At 34.9% G+C, this 22,148-nt stretch overlaps 1 protein-coding gene across 2 annotated transcripts in view; it reads right to left on the bottom strand.

The window, feature by feature from the left end:
* The window catches only part of LOC131573800 (origin recognition complex subunit 5-like), a 63,003-nt gene that overhangs the window by 20,008 nt on the left and 20,847 nt on the right, over positions 1-22,148 (bottom strand). For both annotated transcript variants that reach the window (XM_058828069.1, XM_058828070.1), the window contains exons 12-13: positions 19,701-19,748; positions 16,247-16,357 (exon numbers count right to left, since the gene is read on the bottom strand). In XM_058828069.1, coding sequence (XP_058684052.1) covers positions 16,247-16,357; positions 19,701-19,748 — 159 coding nt within the window. The remainder of the gene's footprint in view (positions 1-16,246; positions 16,358-19,700; positions 19,749-22,148) is intronic.

Below are 22,148 nucleotides of genomic sequence, written 5' to 3' on the forward strand. Positions count from 1 at the left end.
ATTCAGAAACATAATTTCCATTCAGTTGACTAACAGAATGATACCTTACTGTAAGAATTTTCAGAGGCTATTTTTCATCATCATTACCTAGGCTCAGGGTTCAACTTTTAGTTTCTAAATGCTTATTTTCTTCCAAGTGACAAGACTCTCAAGCTCCTGCCTGAGTGCAAGCCACAAAAAACCTGTGTCCCCCTGCTTTTAGGCTAGCTCATCACCAGCCAGAGCCTGAGTTACAGTTCCCAGTGGCAGAATGCAGCCTATTCAAAACTGCATGATTAATTTAGCTAAAAAGAAAATCACAAGCACAGAGAAATGGATTAAATAATAACAAAACCCTACATACATATAGTCTTATCTGAGACTTGCCTTGTTAACATTCCCCTTTTTTCTGCCAAAGGGTGAAGCACTTGCTGCTACTGCCCGAGTGCAACTGCTGCCTCCAACACTATAACCTGAATCCTTCCCCCTCTCCAACACAAACCAAGGCTGAATTCAGGTATTGTTCCTCCTCTTACAAAGCAACTGAAAGAAAGCCACTGCCAGGTTCCCAGAAAGCTAAGGAAAAGCTTAACTGCATTTAACCCTTTGGGCTCCCTGGAACCAGCCACACAACATCCTCTGGTGCTAGGGACCCACACAGAACCCACAGCTCCCGTGTTCTTTTTGGCCATTAAAAGCTCCACTTGAGAATGCCACAGATGACACAGGCAAAAAAGCAGGGAAATAGGGCTGCAAAACCATTCAGGTGTTAATTCTCCTGTAAAGATCTAACGGGAGGACTAGAAATGTAAAAATGAGATTAACAAATACTCCCTTTCTAATTTTTCCTCCAGCAAATAAATGTATTTGACTTTACAAATTTGTTCTCTGTTAAGTGTTGAATCCAATAAGGCAATGAACTGATGAGAAAGCTGCTGTGCCTAAAAATGCACTATCAATTCATTTATATCAAAATTATTCACAATAAATGCACACTGCTATGTTTCTTGTGCTCTGAAAGGGAAGTAAAGGTACTGGCATATATGTAATGTTTATGGATGTCCAACGTACCACAGCTGCAACTTGATAAAGAGCCAACAAAGAAAAAACTGGAATAATGAGGGAAAAATATCTCAAATGCTGATGAAAGTGACTAGCAAATATTATTTAACCAAGAGGTTAGATTTATATTTGGAAAAAAGGTATTGATGACTTACACTGGATCCACTAAATATCTGACATAACCAAAGATTCCAGTGACACATATGAAATTATCACTAAAGTCAGCTACTCAGTAAAGAAGCAGTCCAGATATCAAGATTTATCACAGCTGCTTTTTTATCCAAAGTATTTAGTCTGACATCTTAAATTCAACAAAGAATTAAAGAATTTCAGAAAAAGATGGGTTTTTTCAATATAGATGGATGCTTAGAGGTTTGCTTGCCCTCTACGTTTTAAGACTAAGTTATATATTATTTATTAAGTGTTGTCACTTGATATTACATCCTCTTTCCTTGAACTTCTGCTGTAGATTATTACAAAATAGCTAAGACAAAACCTGCACATCTTTTCAAGCTAGAAAATGTCATTTTACAAATGTCTCCATTTATAAGCAGTGAGCAACCTGAAGATGCCTGTCCTGTGTCAGTGACTGCAATTACAAAGTACCCCTAGACTAAGGATGTGTCTTGCATGCATGCATGTGGTCATGTGTCTGGAGAGGAAGGCAAGTTCCAGCATTTATCCAGAACTGCCTTCATTTGTTCTAACATCATGACAAAACAACATAAACAAACAGCAAAACCCCCAACATCAACAACAAAAAACCCTCCAAAAATTAAAAAAACAGGCAAACTTTCATGCCTGTTTCAAATTCCTGCCTGTCTCTTTTAGAACATACTCGGATTTAACATGAAAACGAACAGCTTTTCTCTTACTACCTAACCTAATCCAGTTAAAAGTATTATGAAGATGACAGTGATTGACAGTTACATGATGACACACTTGACACACATCACATCTGCCAATACTTATTTTTTTTTCCTTTTCATGCAGGTTGGTTTTGGTTTTTTTCCAAAAGAATATAGTATTTATTAGGTCAACATTTCCTAATTCAACATGCATGAAAAATTATTTAACTTGCTTTTTAACATTTGGTTGTAAAATAAGACTTGATAATTTTTAAACAAATTAAACCGCTCTTTGTCAGTACTTTTATTCATATGAAAATGACCTTAAGCAAACCTATCATCTGATGCAATAGATACTCTATATGGATTGCACTTTTATAGGTAACATAGATAAGAGTATTGTTCTGCTTATGAAGCAGAGGGAGTTAAATCATGAAATATTCAGTTTTAATTAAGATTACTGTATCAAAGGCAAGGCTTAATGCAGAAATGAAGAAAGGATCAAGGTTAATGCCTATTCTAAAGCAAATTTACATAAATCATGTTTCAGTAGTATACTGTGAGTCTTATTTTGTTAATTTATATCATGTGAGACCACAGAAATTAAAGATGGAATGTATCTATTAAGTCATCTTCACTCTCCACCCACCAATGCAAAATTCTTCTGCCTTCTTTAAAGTTTGTATCTGAATGCTTTGTCTACTGTCACATGCAATAGCTCAAGCTGTGGGGCAGTGCACTAAAACTTCAGGGGAGACTATCACACACTTTAGCCTCCCCAAGAGAAGCGTTTTTTGTAGTATTCAAAGCTAAGATTCCCCTCATCTTATTTCATTACTCCTACTTAGACCTTTTTTGAACTCTTCTAAATGAATCCTTTCTTGGCACTTGAAGACTATAAATACCTTCAGACATTTTCATCATCCCCTAGTAGTTATTTAGCCAAATTAGTGTAGGGATCATCTCTCTTCATCTGAACATCACCAAGCACACAGATAGCTATAAGTAATAATTACATGTGTTCATTTCCTTTAATCTTTCTTCACAAGTCATTCCCTTCTAGCCTTTAATTTTTGCCAGTCTTCATGCCTATATCTTCTTTTAAGTGTTACTGCTTTGCAATTATTTTCCTTTCTCTGAACAGATTTATTTCAGGTCATGTCCACTTATGCATGCCAGCATTTCCCACTTTATCTTGACTTTTCACTGATGTGTGTAGGTTTTTGTGTTTTTTTCCTTTTGTTTGTTTTAATAAAACATCAGACTCAAATCTCTTATCTGCTCATTTCAAACCATCATAGAAAAAAATGAAATTACCTGCACTGGAGACCAGCATTTCTCCTAATTAAAAATATAATGTAAGTGCCTAATAAATTGTTTACATTACTCATTTTTATGTTTGGGTCTTTTTCCAGGTTTTAGGCACCATCTATTTTGGGCAATCAGTCTGAAATACCTTTGGTTTTTGGAGTACAGATAATTAACCTTTTTTTCGTTTGCAATTTGTCTTTTTTAGTATCTGCATAAATATTTGCACACATAAGAAAATTACATGAGGACTTCAAGCATTACTTTTTATCTCCTGTCAAACTGATGACTCCCTATCCTGTTTGCTACTACCTTTCTTCCTCATCACTCCAACACACTGAGCTATCCCCTGTGCCCCAGCACAATGTAAAGTTACAAAAGTTTCACCTGAGCAAGATGGAGACTGCAAATTGGACTGGAGTCTGGCTCACTCTGGGGAATTCCAGACGATGAGTAGAATTAAAATTTGGGATATTTTTAATATGGGAGAAGAGGATATTGGTTTGAATATTAATCTAATCATGAATAAAAGTAGATTTCTTTACTGCTAAGGAGATTCTGCCATGCCAAATCTCCACCTGCATCTTTTCATTTCTCCCAGTCATCAAGAGATTATCTGGTTCTGGTCACAACTGCATAGAAAACATGTTAAAACAAGTGGTCAAAATGCATTCCACAGGGTAGTCCCACAAAATGCCTAGTACAAGTGTTAAAAACAGCAAGGTCTCAATTATTTGTCTAGAAGGGAAGGAAAAAGGCAGGCTAAGGACATGATGACCAGCAGACCAGCCTACTGTGCAACAGCTCCAGTCACCATGTGTTCCCTGTTAGTCATCCTTCCCCCTTCACTACTACTGAAAGCCCATCATATTCTATGACAGAAGTTGTTAATTTAAACAGAAAGCTTCTCTATGTCAAAAGCTCATTTGTAAGAGCTAAGTACTAGGGTGAACAGCAACTCTGTCACTATTAACAAAGACTCAACCAGCTCAAAACAAAAGATAGATTTTTCAGGATAAAATTAAAAAGCAATACACAGATTTTGTGCCATTGATGCCTCTGCTATACCTGTTCAGTGAATCAGAACAGATTACTTCAGACTCCCAGTCTTCTAGACTGTCAGTCTAGCATCTTTCACAAGCACTACAGTCACACAAATTATTAAAAAGCTTTTCTCTGCACCATCAGTGTCATACATCCATTAGAGGCCATTCCACACTAGAATATATCTGTTGCAAAAAGTCTTCCTAGGCCATATGCTAGTAATAAATAAAAAAGGCTGGAAAAGATCATTTTATAACAACAATCTTCAGTTTTCTTCTCATGTCTGTGTGGTAATCTCTTGAGTCAATCTGTTTACTGTCTGTATCTACAACACCAGGGGGTTTTTATGTATATAATTCACTACTTTATCTTTTGACATTGTCTTTCATATTTCTTGCCCAGATATCTAGAACATGGAATACCCACTAGTTTATTTTATGTGGGTCACAGATGGTCAACAACACATCCAGCACTCTTCAATTATTAAAATAGACCAACCTGATTCTTCATATTCTCTAGCTATACCTTTAAAAAAAAATCCCAGCTACTAAGTCTCCTATGTTTTTTTAAACTCACTACTAGGAAAGTTCTGAATTCAGAACTTTCCAGAAGACATAGATATATTGCCTATATATACTATTTCTCATAGTGGATTGCTTTAGAATGTTCACAATAGGATGATGAAGCTCCCATAGTTCATTTATATTCTATTTCAGGAAACATTTATGAAAGATGAGCAGGCAGAAAAAAAATAAAAGTATGTAAAAATATGGACAGAAAGATACCTCTCAATATTCTAAGAGAACTGCTATGGAGACTAGAATCAGGTCCTGTTAGAAATGGCAAAATATATATATTTAATCACATTCAAAAATAACTACTAATTTGTATAAAAGACAACAACCTAAAAAGAGTTTGAAAGTACAGAATTTTTGAAACTAAGATTTTTGTCTGTTTATTTGGGGTTTGGTTTTGAGTTTTTGTTCATGTTTTGTTTTCTTTTTTTAAAAAAAACTTTCTCTACCTGGAAAAAAGCAGCGTAATGAACGCTCATCTGAATCAAGTTAACGCTGCACCATCACATGTTAGTGAAACACACCTACAGATCAGCATCTGCTCATCTGAAGTAGATCTGTCTTCCAATATTTCAATTTTAGTTTCAGGTAAACTGTGCCCAAAAATCCACACCGAATCTCAGTAATATTTTTAAATTTTACCTCTGAAACACTTCCTGAAATTTAAATAACTTATCAGTCCTTCATTTTTTTTGATAAATCTTCTGACTTGCTCTTGCAGAGGTTATACCTAACCTCTTTTATTTCATATTTCACAAAATAAAGGTAGAAGATCCTTTCTTGACATATTTGGCATTCTCACATTGAAAAACATCACTTTCAGTGTTTTTCCCAAACACTGAGCTAGTCTATAGCTGCTGTAACTGAAATACAGTTGAGAGATGTAGGGTTCGGACTGAAAGTTAAAGGATGTAAAACGGTAGGTCATCATCACAGAATTCTGCAAAATAAGTTTCTATCAGAACAAGGCAGTTTCAGCACCCTGCCCTTAGGAACAAGTCAAAAGCAGTCCAGCAAAAAAAAGGGCAAGAAGGCCAACAGCAGCTTGCCAGCCATGCAATGCAACCCTGGACATGCTCTTCCCAAGTACTCACCACACAGTGACAGTCCAACTTCATGTACAGGAGGAATGAGTGGGAAGGTGAACGTATCAATCACTGCCCCCATTCTTCAAACATTTTGACAAGGAATATGACATCCAAGCAGGGATATTTGATGGTGGCTTTTCCTTTTGTTTTACAAGAAACCCAGATTAATTACTGAGAAAACACTTCGTAGTCCTTCAGGATAGAATACCTTTACATAGCTATAATGTAAATGTTTGCATCTGAGGTTGTTTTGATTCTGTTTCTAGCGGACAAAGGTGTGCTTCAGGACATGGTTCATTGAAACTTAGTGCAGATTTTAAAACTCTTTCATTAACAGTGGGTTTAGATGCTCATGTCTACATCAGGGTGCATGTCTGTTTCTCTCCATTAGCTAGAAAAGCACACAGACTACTTCAGACTACCTCTTACTGTTCAGACACATACATAGGTAGAACCAATCCCACCTAAAACCACCACATTATTTCTAATATTGTCCACCCTCCTCCAGCTAATGTGAGAAATTAAATCATACAGCAGTAAGGATGGAAACTTTTTGCAGCACCTATGCAACTTCACATATACAGCACCATTTTCAGCCATAATAATCATCATTGTCAACATCGTCACTATAGCAGCTTTCCAAGTCTAAGCTACTCTAGGATTTGTCTCACCTTGTTTTGTCATTCCCCATATTTTAAATGAACAATATTTGCAACATTTACTAAGAATATAAACTTTTCATAAATGAGATTTACACACACGATGCTATCAATTTTCCACATTGCCGCCCCCCAAATATTTTCCAGTTTTCATTTTCATAGATGGAGAAGAGATTATGTAAATTCCTAACTATTCCTCATCTACCAAGAGGCATTCTTTTTGTGAACAAGCTTCATATTTTGAAATCCTCTTTCAATGCAGCTGCTTCTTTTGTCCAAGATACTGAGGCAAGCCCCACTATCTGCTAGCAAATGAACACAGCCAGCAGCAGAGGGTCTTTAGGGGAGGAGGGGTGTCAACCACAAAGTCATTAGCTAGAACTGACTGCAGCTGGCAGGGCAGAAACAGTACAAGCATTCACCAAACTGATCCAACATTTTTTTATGTATCATTTTGATACCTTATGCTCTGACATTGTTCATGTTCACAGTCTCAGTACTTTTCAACCTCATAAAAAAATGGAAGGTAGAGATACAATGCTACAAATTTATTTCACATGTGATACAGCAAATTCATTTGTATTGAAGTGACAGGCGAGTATAAATACCTAAGGAGAACAAACTGTAGGTAGGGAGTGCATTAGGCAGGGACAGGAGGACAAGGAACCATATAACAACCAGTCCAAGGAGCACATCAATAAAAAGAATATAACATTATAGCTAACCCTTCAACCAGTGATTCTGAATCATCTTTCTTGCCACTACTGAAATTGTAATTGCATTCATTACTGTATGTGCAGGGAAGTAAAAGATATTAAATAAGCAAAGGATTGTCAAATAAAGATCTTGACAGGCTATCCATGTCCCTATGCTCGCTGAAGCCAACACCAAGGAGCCAGTAAAGCTGTTTTGGCTGAAAGACAATGACAGCAAAAAGTACAGCAGGTAAAACTGGCCTTTAGTAGCCTTTCAGCTGGAATTAGACTTTAGTTCTAGTTATCAGGGATGTGAAGAAACAGGCACACAATGTAGCTATTTAACCTCAAGTGTTAGTTCTAGTTTTGCAATTGTACTTCGATTAACCAGATTCTAAACAAATGCTCAGTAAGATGGTTCATTGTCCCAAACAGGTCATACTCCAAATGGTGAGAGAAAACAGCCAAATTACTTCTAGGAAAGACAGAATTTATAAAGAGTATTATAAATGATGTCACCTATGGGCTTGAAAGGTTCTTTTAAGTCTTTAACCATGTCTTTCTAGGTGTATCAGCTTAAAACAAGAGATTTGAGAGAGCGCTAATGAATTCTATCCTAATGCTCTAAAATTCACTTTATGTCAGGATTGTGTCCTATCTTATTTCCAAGAATAGCTGGTGATTCTGGAGTAGACTTTCTGCATACAGTAAATGGTTAAACCAAAGTGATTAAAAAAACTTATACAGGCTGGTTTTAGATATATATGTTATCAAGAGAGGTTGTGCAGTATTTGCTTGATTAATCTTTGCTGTCTTAACACATGAACCAGATGTACTATTATGTTCTTTGTTCTTCCCTAAAGAGGGGATGAGCTGATCATTTATCTCCAAACAATAGGAGTTCATGTACCACAGTGAAGAATTTTTTTTAATTGGGGAGGCAATCACTAACAAGCTTCAGCTGCAATTGCTTGATGTAAACACAGCACAAATTTGTTCCTGGAGTATTAAATGATATTCCTTCCAGTAAGCACATGAAACCAATTTCTAAATAAGTGTGTAAAGAAAGGGATGGCAAGGACAGAGTTTGGAAGGAGGAAAACTCTGCTTTGTCTTTCATGTATTCATATTTACTTCTTTGATATACTAACACATTTTCATAGATAAGTTAAGATTTGAAGCTTCAAATACTGTTTACAAATAATGCGCCGAGAGAACAGAAGTTAAAGGAACTTGGTTGATACAACACATTCCCTATGTTATATAGCATGCAGTCTAAGAGATGTGAAAGGCACAAGGGAATATATAAAATGTTCACAGGGCCACAAGAATACTTTGTGAAAGTTATTAACAGATGCACAGAGTATATAAACTCTTGGTCACTACATAGCAAATTTACATACCTACCTCAATCACAATTTCTATTTGATTATATACTGGAAAGTACAAATCTATAATAGATCAATTTTACAAAGCCTTAAACATAGCTACTTCCTGGTCAGCAAATTCTTAGGGACATGCTACACAAATAAAAAAACTAAGATCAAAAAGCAAGGAAGTTTAGAAATTAGTAAACTGTTCTAGATATTTAGGAATTCACTTTATCTTCCCGATAAACTTCATCTCATCTGAAGTCCTCACCGCCCCTTCCCTCTCAGTAGTCCTTCCCTTGTCATAACCATAATTTCTTCTGTAAGACTAGTTTTCAATAATTCACAACAATTTGTCCTATCAAATACACTGTTTTTAAGACAAAGAGTAAATGCTAAGCAGGGACTTGCTACAATAAGCTCTTCACCGAAATAAGGTATATTTTCTACTTTACTGTAAAGAAAGAACTCAAATAGAATAGAATAGAATTTGATTAAGAAAGCCTTCTAAGAAATTGTAAAGCTATATTATCAATATACCTCCAAAATGAAAATAAGATCAAGTTAGGTCAAACAACATAATATAGGTAAAACAGTGTTAGTTTTTCTAAAAGATCTTTTCTGCATCAATTAAAATTAGAAAGAATCAAGCATATCAGTCTCTTCACAATTTTAATTAGAAAGTACTACTTGAAGTAAGAACACTTTTATTTTTATTCACAGCTATGCTCAGAGTTGAAAAAAAATAGAGTCAGCTATTTGGTAAAAAGTAATGTTTTCTCCTTTCTTTTTGCTTAACAGCAGGCTCTCTCAAGCTGCCATAGCCGGTGCTAAAGTGCTAACTATGTCACCATGCTGTGCATCACATTAAGTTCCCATCTCAGCTCATGAATTTCTGCCAGATTAGTCCAGTAACCAATAGCAGAAAATGAGAAAATGAGAGTTATTTATTACCTCTTATCACCGTCTTCCTGAATCTACATAAAATCAACAGAGTGCTGAGATCAATACAATTCAGGGCAATGAGATCAATAGATTACAATATTTTCTAACCTATAGGCAGATCCAGGCAAATAAAGTGTGTCAGATTCATAATATACCTATAAAAGGATACAGGATCAAAACCAGTTAGGATCAAATACAACAGTAATAATATAAAGTTGTCCAAAAAAACCCCCACAGCTACAAATTAACAACTGCTAAGAATGATTTTCTAACAATACAAAAATAATCTTTTAGGTATGGGCAACCATGAAGTCATGGAATCAAAAGGCTGTACTACAAACCCACTTGGACAATAAACATGCAGGGATATACAGATTAGATATGAACAAATATATACATATATGAATTCTACATATGTGTGAGACACATTATAGAAGACTAACAGATATTCTGTGCTGGCAAGACGTATCTTATGTATCTTCACTGCACACTGAAAGAGGAGGGGAAGTTTACTTATACCAGTAATGAGAATGAGATAAACACAGAGTCTACAGTTTCTGTTTGCTCATTCCTGTCACTGGGAAGCTCTAAAGATCTTCTGACTGACCAGATAGAGAGGTATACCATAATTCTAAATAGTTCTCATGAAGAGAGGAAGAAAAAAAAAATAAAAAATAGGCTTTTAAGACCCTTTTCCATATAGTTCAATTTTTTGTAAAAGTAAATGCTTTCCCCTGCATGGAATTATTGCAGGATCATTTCAGAGATGATGACTCCTGTGGTCAGAATGGATTAAGCTGAGCAATTTTATGTACCTTCCTCCAAAGCAAGATGACAGTGAAATGAAGTCATTTTCAGGTTAAATCAATAGGACAGAAGCAGAGGCTGATGACATCTTCTCTTGTAATTTCGGAACTCAAGAAGTGATAAATATAGGGAAATACATGAGAATATATTTGCTTATATTCCAGAAACAAAATTCGAGAAAATCTACATACACAATCAACACCAAGAGAAACGCAACTCTTACAATCATCTCCCTTCTGAATATTCACTACTTAATGACTCCACCTTTCAACAATGTGTAAAATAATTATTCAAACATATCAACATTTTTGTACACAACTACTCAAATCTACTAAACCTTAGTACTGCATAATGGATCTATAAAGCAAAGACAATCTCCAAAATCAGATGCATGATACACCTCAATTTTGTCTTGAATCAGTTTGCTATATTATCTATGAGATAGAAAGGGATTTTTTTTTAAACATTCAACCAGATAAGAAATCTCATTGTAAAACAAACTTTCATCATGAAGATCTAAATGCTAATTTCATTTGAGAACAGGACAGAAATATATTCTTCTGAAGTCACCCCCCACACTGATGTAGCTAATGTCTGCTATGAACTTCTCCATTATTTCAGGTAAAATTTTAGCAATAACTCTATCCATTTATCCAAAAAAAGAACAAGCACACTTGTGGAATTTCAGAGTAATAGGGAAGCAAAGGAAGGTGGTCTAACAGAATCAGCAGGAACTTTCATTTTTCCAGCATTTTGCTTATTTAAAAAAAATCAAAAATTAATTTACTGACAGTAGAAGAATATGCTCTGTATTTCTTCGCTTATCTTCATTCTGCTTCATAATAAGGCCTCTTAGGGAGTGGAGAACAGCATACATTTTAAACTACACCTTTTTCTGTAGAAATTCACCTACCTATTCACTTTTTAAATGGAAAGTATTCTATTAGTCTTAAATAATAGTGTCAAAACCAGATGCAAAATGTTTCTGTGAGCAGCCCCTGCAACAGCAAGGAAAGCTGGAATACAATACAGCTGATCCAGCAAAAATGAGTAATTCTTATTCTGTCAAGAGTTGTCAAATGTGGAATGAAAAACTTCGTATTTTTAAACATTAATATAATCTGAGCTTGTAGAAGTGATTAAGAGTGCTTTCCATTTGAAAAAAAAAACAAAACTGTTGACAGTATTCATAGAATCAAATCACAGAACTATAGAATCATAGAATCAAATTCCTCTTTATCAAATTGTTCCATCAAGGGAACCTAATATAATGCAGTAATAGAGTTAGAACTGTAATTGGGATGTGGATATTTGGTGTCCAGAAAGGCTGTGACATATATAAGCCATAACACAAATCAAGTAAGTAGATAACAAAACCAGGCATCTTTCCAATCCTGTTATTGAAATTTTTCCATAGCTGTCAATTTACAAATAAAGGGCAGTTTAAACATCAAATTGTCATCTGAAAAAGGAAGTCTAAAGCATGCTTCCAATCCAACAGGGACAAAGAAATCTAGCAGGTAAATTGCCTCATAATGTTCCAGTTTACATAAAGAATATTAGATATTCCCTATTCTATTCATGTAAGGCAGACAAGAAAGCAAGAAAAAAGAAAACAAATCTCTCCAAATTCTTACATTCCAAGAAAGGGCATTTTCTTCCTCTCTTAATTACAGAAAACTACATTCCTCTGGCTCCCTCCAGCTGGAACTACGTTATGTACATCAGTGGTTTGTGTGTTTCTCATAGACCCATATCATACTGGCACTTAACACACTACTCAAAATGTCATATCTGCATTTATTTTAACTTCAGATGAAAAGTTCTTACTCTTTGAACAACAATTTGCAATGCTATTTATCTTTACAACAGATCAAAAAATTTTAGGTTTGTTAACCTTCATTCCAAATTCTTACACACTTATAACTAAATTAGTTCTCTAAATTAGCGATACTCTCAAGAAAATTAAAATGTTTTCGTTAGATCCAGCATCAAAGAGATAAGAAATATCTAATGAAATACAGACTATGTGTAAGATACCTGATGTATCTCCATATACTCATAAACAGCCTTCCTAGAAATCTCTGATTGCAAATGTACTACAGTCAGAAGTAAATTCTAACTATACAACTATCTGTAAGTAATTGCTAAATATGAGTAATATTAAAACCACACCTAGGATGACCTAACTTTAGTACATTAAAGTAGAAACGTAAACAAAACTGAAATTACTGATTAGTTACCCAATTTTCAGCTATTATATACTCAGAGAAGTTATCCTAGATGTTTTTCCAAATATTCAGAGATGTATTACCAGAAATAAAATACACAAAAGTATGCCAAAGGGTTTAGTTCCATTTTACCTCAGATAACACCATAGCTCAAAACTACAAGTAGATCTAATCAATCCCCTTTATGAAAACCTATTTCTCAAGAAAGTAGAAGCAAGATAAAATGCCTAGAAAATGAAAAATGGTCAGGAGAGCTGAACTGACTTGAAGAAGCAATTATTGAATGATTTTGGTAGAGGAAAAAACATTGGTTAATTTTGGCTTGTAAACAGTAACAACAATATCTACTTGCTCATTGATTGTGATATGAACGGTCGTTGTTCTCTTCAATATAAAATGACCTCATTTAAATTAAATTGGTGGTGATAATTCTTGCCCAATGCTTTGTACATAAATTCATTTGTGTCCTGTACTAGGGCACGTTTTTATGAAGAGCATTATGCTGTATTTCTGTCTATTTTCTGTGGGAAGCCTAAAATGAACTACTATTCTTATACAAAGCAGGACTGAATACTCTCAGAACCTTTGCAGAATGCGTTTTCAGGAGGCTTTACAAAGTTTCTTTGTATCCCTCCATTCTGTTGTAATTGCCCTTGGACACAATGAATATTTCCTACTCTGCACAATGGGTCCATATGGGGACACAAATAATACTCCTGGTTGTTCCTGCTGTAACAAGTAAGGAAACTCTAAGACTTCCCTGTTGTTGTAGGATGCAGACTGCAAACCTCAGAGTCACACTGTTTTCAGTACCATGTCAAAGTGCATTTGCATCTTTCCACCATTTTCTCCATGTTTTACCTTTTAAAACACTTCAGCCACAAGCTCAGCCATGTATCTAAAGAGACCATCAACTGTGTAAGTTCTGTCCCAGCACAGAATGTACTGCCCACTGGTGATTGCAATATCATCTTCAATCTGTTAAATTATTATACAGACTTATATCTGAAGAAGAACATTTTAAGAACTCGTCCTCTCAAATTGTTCCAGAAATCAACAGTTCTCTTACCTCTAACCTCTTGGTTTAAAGAGTAAGCAAATAAATTTAAACAAATTCAGTAACCTCTTATACTAATACACAATGTGCTAAAAAAACAGTATTATGACAAATTAGTAAGAAAAACAGTGACTTTCCTACAGAAAAATGAACACTGGGAACTTCTCAAATGAATACAAACAATGCGTGCATGTACAGAGATCAAGAAGCTATAAAACCTCCAAGCCTTACATTAACTTCATGCCAAAAAATCCTCACTAGATATCTGAAAAGTTTGATTAAAAAGAGCACAAACCCAAGAGAAATTTAAACTTTCAAGGGAGCAACTAAAACATTTTCATTTGCAGAAGTGGACATTTGCCTCCCCCAACCCCCCCGTGCTACTCTCTTGTACTAGTTATTTAGGAAAACCAAAAATGAATGGGCCAAATTCTATCTCCTGTAACCTAATTACAGCAGAAGTTGTTCCGTTTTTTATTGGTTGCAAAGATCACACTTGTAAAACAAATATGTTAACTCCTGGTTTGAAAAAAAGTTTGAGACCATTTTAAAGAGTATAATATCAAAAAAGCAAAAGATTAAGATTCAAATTTTAAGTTGAAAATCTGTTTAGAAAAATGAAACATTTTCAATAAAACCTATCATTAAGAGGAAAAATGAAATTTTGCTGCTCATTAGCGAAGACATTTCACTTTTGAAAAGCTAACTGGCAAAATTTTCATGTGAATAGAAACTATACAGAAAAGCAAGAAGCAATAAGAAATATCACAAAATCAGCAAGTGACAGATCTTAAAGCAGCTGCTAGCCCTTCTTGAATCTTGACTGCAATTGTTGATCAACTTTAAAGCTAAGGCATGCTATTTTCTGATAGTACATGGGGAGAATTAACATGCATTTGGCTCATGTACAGCCTTTGAGTTTACAAATTAAGAAGCACATAAAATTAATCGTGAATCAGATAAGAAGCCAAATATTTGACATAAATATTTTAAACTTCTGTACAAATTTGTAATTATTTCCATGCTGAACAGACAAACAAAAAAAATTAAGACTGTGTTATCTAATAGTAAAATGTATCAATACTGCTAAGGAGAAGCCAGATCCTAAATATTTACTTTGTTTGAAAAGTATATTTACATAACAACAAATGACAAAAATCAGTGAAATGAAAATTATTTTAAACTATTCAAGAAAGAAAGCAATTAAATATTATGCCTGGTTTGAACTACCTCCCCAAACCTATTTTGTAGTCTGTTGTAATTTTTATTATTTTGCAATAGAATTTCAATATTTTTAATTTAAAAATAATGTAAAAATTGCTTTATAACAAAAAAAAAAACTGAAATAATTTATAAAACGTAATTTTTGTATAAGGATATTTAATTTCAAGTTCTTTGCCCTAACTCGGGTAAGATTACATACAATTTTTTTATATCTTTATAGCTTAACCTCCAGATATTCAGAAAATAAATAATTACAACTATTCTTTGATAACACTGCCACCTAGTGCTAACTCGAACTTAGAATGAAGCATTTCATTGAACTTTTCCATTCTGTAATTTAGTCTAAGGTGGAACTATACTTTGTACAAAGTATCCAATGTACTTAACTGTACATTGGATTAATTTGTTCTCTTACCTGGAATGCCTGTTAAATATGCAGCTACACTAATTCTGAAAATATACTGTAAAATACTGTTATATAATGAATTCACATTCTAGTGTTTACCAAAATGCTTTTGATAGCAAAAAATAAAGAGAATACACAGCTAACATCCTAAAAAACAAACATGTATGTTCCTAGAACTTTACATGAATACAGGCAATAAATTGAAATATTATTTGGTTTAATTTGATACCTAACAAGGAAAGGTGGAAAATATCTTAGTAAATTAATTACAACTGGAAAGAACAAAGAAATTGAGAATTTCTAAGGTGGAGATGATATCCAAGAATCAAACTGATAGCAGGAAATAATTTTTACTTATACAGAACTGGTCAATACACACTTGACAAGCCCAGAGCTCTTGAGAAAATACTAGATTTACTTAATTCCACTCACTTCCATAGCTATGCTGCCATCTAGTGAAACAGGATATTCATTCTTCTCTGCAAGACTTAAATTTTGTCCAAATGAAAAACAGTAGGTACATGTACCACAGCAAACACTGTTCACATGTAAGTACCTTATTCCCTCTGCTTCTTCTTCAACACTACATTTTTGTAACTGGTGTTATAAGGTGACTAATTCTGGCCAAGGGACAGTGAACATTCATACACCTAACCTGAAATGCAAACAGGCTTACAGACTTCAGGGAGAAAACGAGGAACTGAACGGCATAGACCACAGTCCAGGATCAGGAAAAAGTTACCTATTAGCAGATTTCAGATTACACAGATAAAGTACTGGATTCACAGGTAGTAATACAGATAAAAATTACTCCAAACCTTCAATTTAAATTACCTGTTGTGGCTGGTTTTTTATTACATTTAATTAGAATTCTGACTTACTAAAAACATTTAAAACTTGGTGAATTACAGACATTAAAAAGCAAATAAAAAGTAAGTACACACTCACCTGGGAAAAGATATTTGCAGTTGGAACAACTCTGTTGTCCACGATACTATATAAAATTGCTAACAATCTGTCCAGGGGAAATGGCTTTGGCCCAAGTAGGTGATTGCTGGTCTGCAACAGAAACAACATTTTTAAGTCACTTTCAATTCCCTGGAGTACTACATGATGATATTCCTATCTTTTTGGCCACTGTGGAAGCACTATGATTCACAGTAGTGTTTCACAAAGCCTACTTACGTGTTATGGAAAACACTGAATACATGCTTAATGATGGAGAAAAAGATACAGACGGGAAGATCTATTTAACATGGCAAGTGTTCAAACTGCACAATAAACAGGAACATTTTTGAGCTGTAACAGAGAATCTTATGTCAAATTTCCTGTCAGTAGATTTATACATTTACTGATCTTGTCTAATGACCTTGCCCAATCTAAAGAACAAAGAGGAAAGGCTATGTTTTATGGCATTCAAGGAATCACAGAATGGCTTGTGTTGGTAGGGAGCTTAAAGATTTCTTCCAAAGGAGGAGGACAAAACTGGACAGAGTATTCCAGAGGCAATGCAAAGAGTGCTGAGTGTAAGACTCAAGAGTGCACATGCCTCCCACAGGTTTAGCTGGCTAAAATAAAGAGTTCAGTTGGCTGAGCCCAAGGTCAGCTTTTTGGCTGGTAAGAGCTGCTGTATAATGAGCTACCAGCCCAGCTACTGTGGTATCAGAACACAGCATATTTGCTCAACTTCGCATCTACAGAGCTCTTTTGCATCATGCACACCTCACACCTCAGCAGACACTGATGGCCATTTTAGGCATTATGGATTATTTTATGTGGTAACACTGCTTTCACTTGAATTCAAAGAAATACAAAGTCCTGATTGTTCAATGCTAAGCATTTTCAAAATAACCAATTCCACAAAAAAGAGATGTACAGTTTATAAGGCAGAACTGGGCAGTATTCCAACTCAGGCAGCACTGTTAGGACTACAGAGATTTATGACCCACACTTCTGATACTTCTTACAAGGGAAATACTTGTTTTATTTTAAGTTTCCATTTAATTCTCTCTCCTTTGGCATCCAGTTGCCTTTTTTGCAGTGTACATTGATTTGTTTTTACTAGCAGAGCATCCAAGATTAAAGGCAATTTTCAAGAGAAAGTTTGTTTCAAAGTGCTTCTGGGAAAGAACACCTCAAATATACCACCAGCATCTCTGTGGCATTAATCAGTAAAACACAAGCACTCATTTCTTCAGCAAAACCAAAAGTTATATCCAATACACGTTTTAACTTTTCAAATCCAGATGTCCCCAAAGCTACCTCTTGGCTAACAATGCAAGCAGTGTGAAAAATCATGGAAACACATAGCCAAGACTTTACCATGGGATCTTCAGTCAGAATGTAGATGTGGTGTAAGTTATGAACTGTACAATCACCTGCCCTTCTGCTTCTACACATGCCAATTCTGTAAAGCATATTCTTTACTGTCAATAAACAGACTAAAATCACTGCACACCAAGCAGCTAGAAAATGCAGTTAGCATGGAGTAATCTCTGAAGCTCTGTTTAGTACATACAGTTACTTCAGAAATTTCTTGTTCTCTATTTAGACAGCAGACTGAAACTTTCAAGTTATCTAAAAGAAAAGCTTCCCTCTAGAAAAAGCAGGTGAGTTAATTCTAAAAGAATAACTTCTTGGAAGAATAACAATGGTTTAGAAATTCCTTCAAATATAATGTGGTTACTAAAAATTTTCTGCAAGGAGATAAGATAGAATGATAGATAAGTACAGGATAGTACTTATAAAACTGCAAAGGACTCAACACCTCTCAAAAACAAAGAAATCTCCCAGAATCAAAAAGTCTAGTCAAAATGTTTTATAAGCCATCAAATCAATTCTGTATGCCCCCTGTCACCTTTTTACCAAGGCAATACATTCATTGTTCAAAAAGACTTTTTCCCAGTTGTCACTGGGTGCGCTCATACTTTTTATCTGCAATGCCAGTTTCATGTTCTCTCTGTTTACCTGGCCTAAGCCTTTCACTATCACACAGCTCCAAGCCATGTATTCACTTTCCAAAATTTCATGAACAAGAACCCCAAGAGCTCTTTAAAGAGCAAAAGCTTAACCCAAACTCAATTATCTGCACAAAAAGAAGAAACTCCTTAACCACAACTGACTGAATTGTCAACCTTTACAGCATGTACTTGAAGACCGAATGATACCTCTTCCTTTTTTTGTAATGCAGAAAGCATTTCCAAACTTCTCTGGTTGCTCTACAACGAAGTATATTCAGGTGTAAGCTATGAATTCTGATACAAAACAAATCCTAGGCTGAAGCAGATATACAAGATAAGCTCATTTCCAATAAAAAAAAACAAACAAACACCAACATCAACAAGTCTGACAGACTGACACCTGAAAAAGTTTCACCTGCAAGAAGAGATTCACCAGGAAGATCTCTCACTTGTCACTAAACTGGAAATGCATCGTTCCAGGCCAACCATGCACAGAAACCAAACAAATGCTGCTTTTATCAGCAACAGGGCAATTAATAGAATAGTAAGTCAGTTTCTTCCCCTCATTCACAATATTTTTTTCCAATTAAAAAAAAAACCCAACAGTCTCTGGACTGACACATTTAAGAATCAGAAAACAGATTTTCAGTCTTTCTATACCTAAACTTTTACAGAAGGGTTTCTTTCATCTAATGTCAGCTTCCTGCCAAGCAGGTATGGATAGGCTGGATATGGATAACCAGTTTCCTCAGTTCCAAATATAGCCAGCAGAAATCTAATCAATACAATTTGTGGTGCAATTCATCTGCCTGAACATGGAGCCTACGTTAATATGAGCCAAATCACAACACCCTACCCTCCAGTGACTGCATTGACTGACTCTGCATGGGCTATAAACTGGTTCATATCCAGGCACCCACTAGAGTTAGGTGAATCTGATCTGTAAATCAATCTTTAGACAAGCTTCTCTGGGCAAAGCTATATTGACATAAACTGTCACACCAACTGAAGCAAATGAGTATATTTATAACACTACACCTGCAATTGTTTATCCCTACATTTCAATTTCACTCATTATGAAAATCATTCTATAAAAATGAAAGAATTTTTATATAAAGAATATAAAATTATTTTTGAGAGAAATGCTGATACTTGGTGACTCCACTTATGATGACCTTTAACTAGCTTTATTAAACACACTTTCTTGTATGCAAAAATATGGCATTAGGAGACAATTTTATATTACAGTTTCAATTTTCAATAAAATTAAAATATCTGTATCTCACAGAAATTTGAAGAAGATAAAACAAGTGCCCCAAAAATTGCTATTTCTGCAGTTCTGCTGTTTCTACAGTAATCAGTGAAACAAAATGAAACACAAACCCACAAGTGGAAAGAAAATACTTGCTGCCAAGCTCAGCTTAGAAGGATAAAATACATACCTTCTCATGCTTCTTCATGAAATTGGTCTTTCTAATTTTCCCATGATGCTGCAAACAACAGACAAGAGCAAAGATAGTTAACACAATCAATAAAGAATGTATACACTAAAAATGGTAGTCTGCTCCAGGTCTACACTTCTTTACTACACTTCCAGTACTTGCCTTTGATGTTACTACCAAGCTTTCTTACTATAAGTCCTAAAATTACACTTGCCTAGCTTCTTGCTTCACCTTGTCCCAAGGGGTGCAAAGCCAAAACACAGCATGCTAATATTTTTTGGTGACATGAGTAAGTTGTTTTTTTTTAATCCACTCAGGAACTGATGAGATAGTAAAAATTTGTTTGCAATATGACTGCATGCCACCATCCTCCTCATATCCTCAATCATCTAATAAAAAAGACAGATGATGACTATCATGATTTTTAAAAATGTATCTATGTATAAAATCCACCAGAGTTTTCACCTTTTATTGACCCTATTTCAGAATTTGGATGGTACGAAAGTTGGCAGAATGACAACCAGGAATTTAATCAATACAATACAAAGGTAGTTCAAGGTTCTTGAGCTACATGACAAAAGGAAGGAGAGGAGGGAGGGAGGAAGGTTGGGAATTGAAGAAATGAATATAATTTAAAGCTGCACATTTTTTAAATTGTCTTAACGAAGGAAGGACTATTGAAAGAAAAATAGAAGAAAAATAGTCAAATGCACTTGGATCTCAACTAAAATGTGAGGGCAAGACAAGGGCAGAAGTACAAAAGTATAGTAAACAATGTCACAAATTTAAAAAATCAATTTTAAAAGAAACAAAAAAAGTTATGAGACATGATGAGTGAGGTGTAAGTGATGTAAAATTAGTGAAGACGTGTAGTATTTTTTAAACATAGTTAAGTGCTATTTCTCAAAATATCACCTGATGAGTTTTTCCTTCTTCTACAGCCTTGAAAAGTATATCTTACTAATATACCTTATAAGCATACCTTATTAATATACCTTATAAGCATGCTCAATGAATCAGGGAAAAAAATAACTCAAATGAAGGAATTATTTTTTCATTAAAATGTTTAAAATATTGTACTTAGTATCTGTGGCCCTCAATACTCAGCCATATCAAGATTAAGTGTGGCTTTTCTTAACTGACTTCTGAAGAGCTAAACAGTAGACAGGGCTTAGGCTCACTTCATATGATTTGTCTGATTAAAAAAAAATAGCTAATTCAGCTAATACTTATCAAACACAATTAGAGACAGCAAAGTAATCATTCTATCATGCCTTTGAAAAAATCACTGCAGTGATAACCATGACCTTTCAGAGGGGAAAGTGATCAAGCCTGAGGTTACACAGTATGCTCTGGATGGATCACAACAAACTGCAATAGTGCATTTTGCAGGTTACACTGGAATGTCCATATGGTATATATGGTATTCTAGCTCTGTTCAAGCACAAAATCCCATGGAATTCAGAGCTAATTTTCAATTAGTTTTTAACACTGTTTTCTATGAAGACTTCATATATACATATTCCTATTCATTCTTGTTTTAAAGACTGCCAAACCAGCTTTGTATTTTTATCTCAATCTACTGCAAAGCCCTTGAATTTTTCACACAACCAATAGCTGTGGTGCTAATTATCACTTCCCTGCTCTGTCGAGCTGTTAGTATTCCAGGCTGCCCCAAACTGTGACTTTATTTTTAGCTGTAGTACAGCCTAGCATCTAAAGAGAAGTGCAAATGAGCAACTCAATGACCATCTTTTTGTTTGCATCCCTTTTGCTTCTCTTAGTCCTTAGTTAAATCACTCCAGAAGATACTTTTCTGTGATCTATTCTGAATCCCATTACAAACCTGATAAAAAACATATTCTATTGCCACTGTTCACATGACTCATAAAAATACTCAGCATGAACCCCCTCAAAAGAGTTGGTTTTGTTGGGCTCTGGAAGGCAGCTATTTCTGAAGTTCAGTTTTAGACCTGATGAAAGGGTAACTGATACTACATGACACACAGGAAAAATGGTGACTTCTGCTTCACCAGTTCTTGGAAAAAATACCCGATAGCTCTGATATAAATAGCTTCCTGATCCCTGCTTCAAAAACCTTAGAAATTCATGTTTATTGTACAAGTTTAATATGGTTCATGTACAAGAGTAGAAACACTCAAAGATACTACAAAAGGAGAAATAAGGAAATAAACTAAGTTGAAAAGGTTATTCAGTGATCACAAGGAAGATGTGGCACATTTTAGCACATTTTGCTCTACTTGGCAAGACTTGGCTCTTGCATGTTTCTGTGTAGAAACATTTATTCAGCAAAAAAATCTCTAACAAACAAAATGCTCCAGCCAAGTGCAAAAAACAAGGCTTGCCCATAGAGTAAATCTGCCAATCTGCACTTACTACAAGTAACCCTCCACTCAGGAAAGAACTAAATAGAAGGGTGAAACACCT

Source organism: Poecile atricapillus, chromosome Z, assembly GCF_030490865.1.
Source record: "Poecile atricapillus isolate bPoeAtr1 chromosome Z, bPoeAtr1.hap1, whole genome shotgun sequence".
Taxonomy (NCBI): Eukaryota; Metazoa; Chordata; class Aves; order Passeriformes; family Paridae; genus Poecile; species Poecile atricapillus.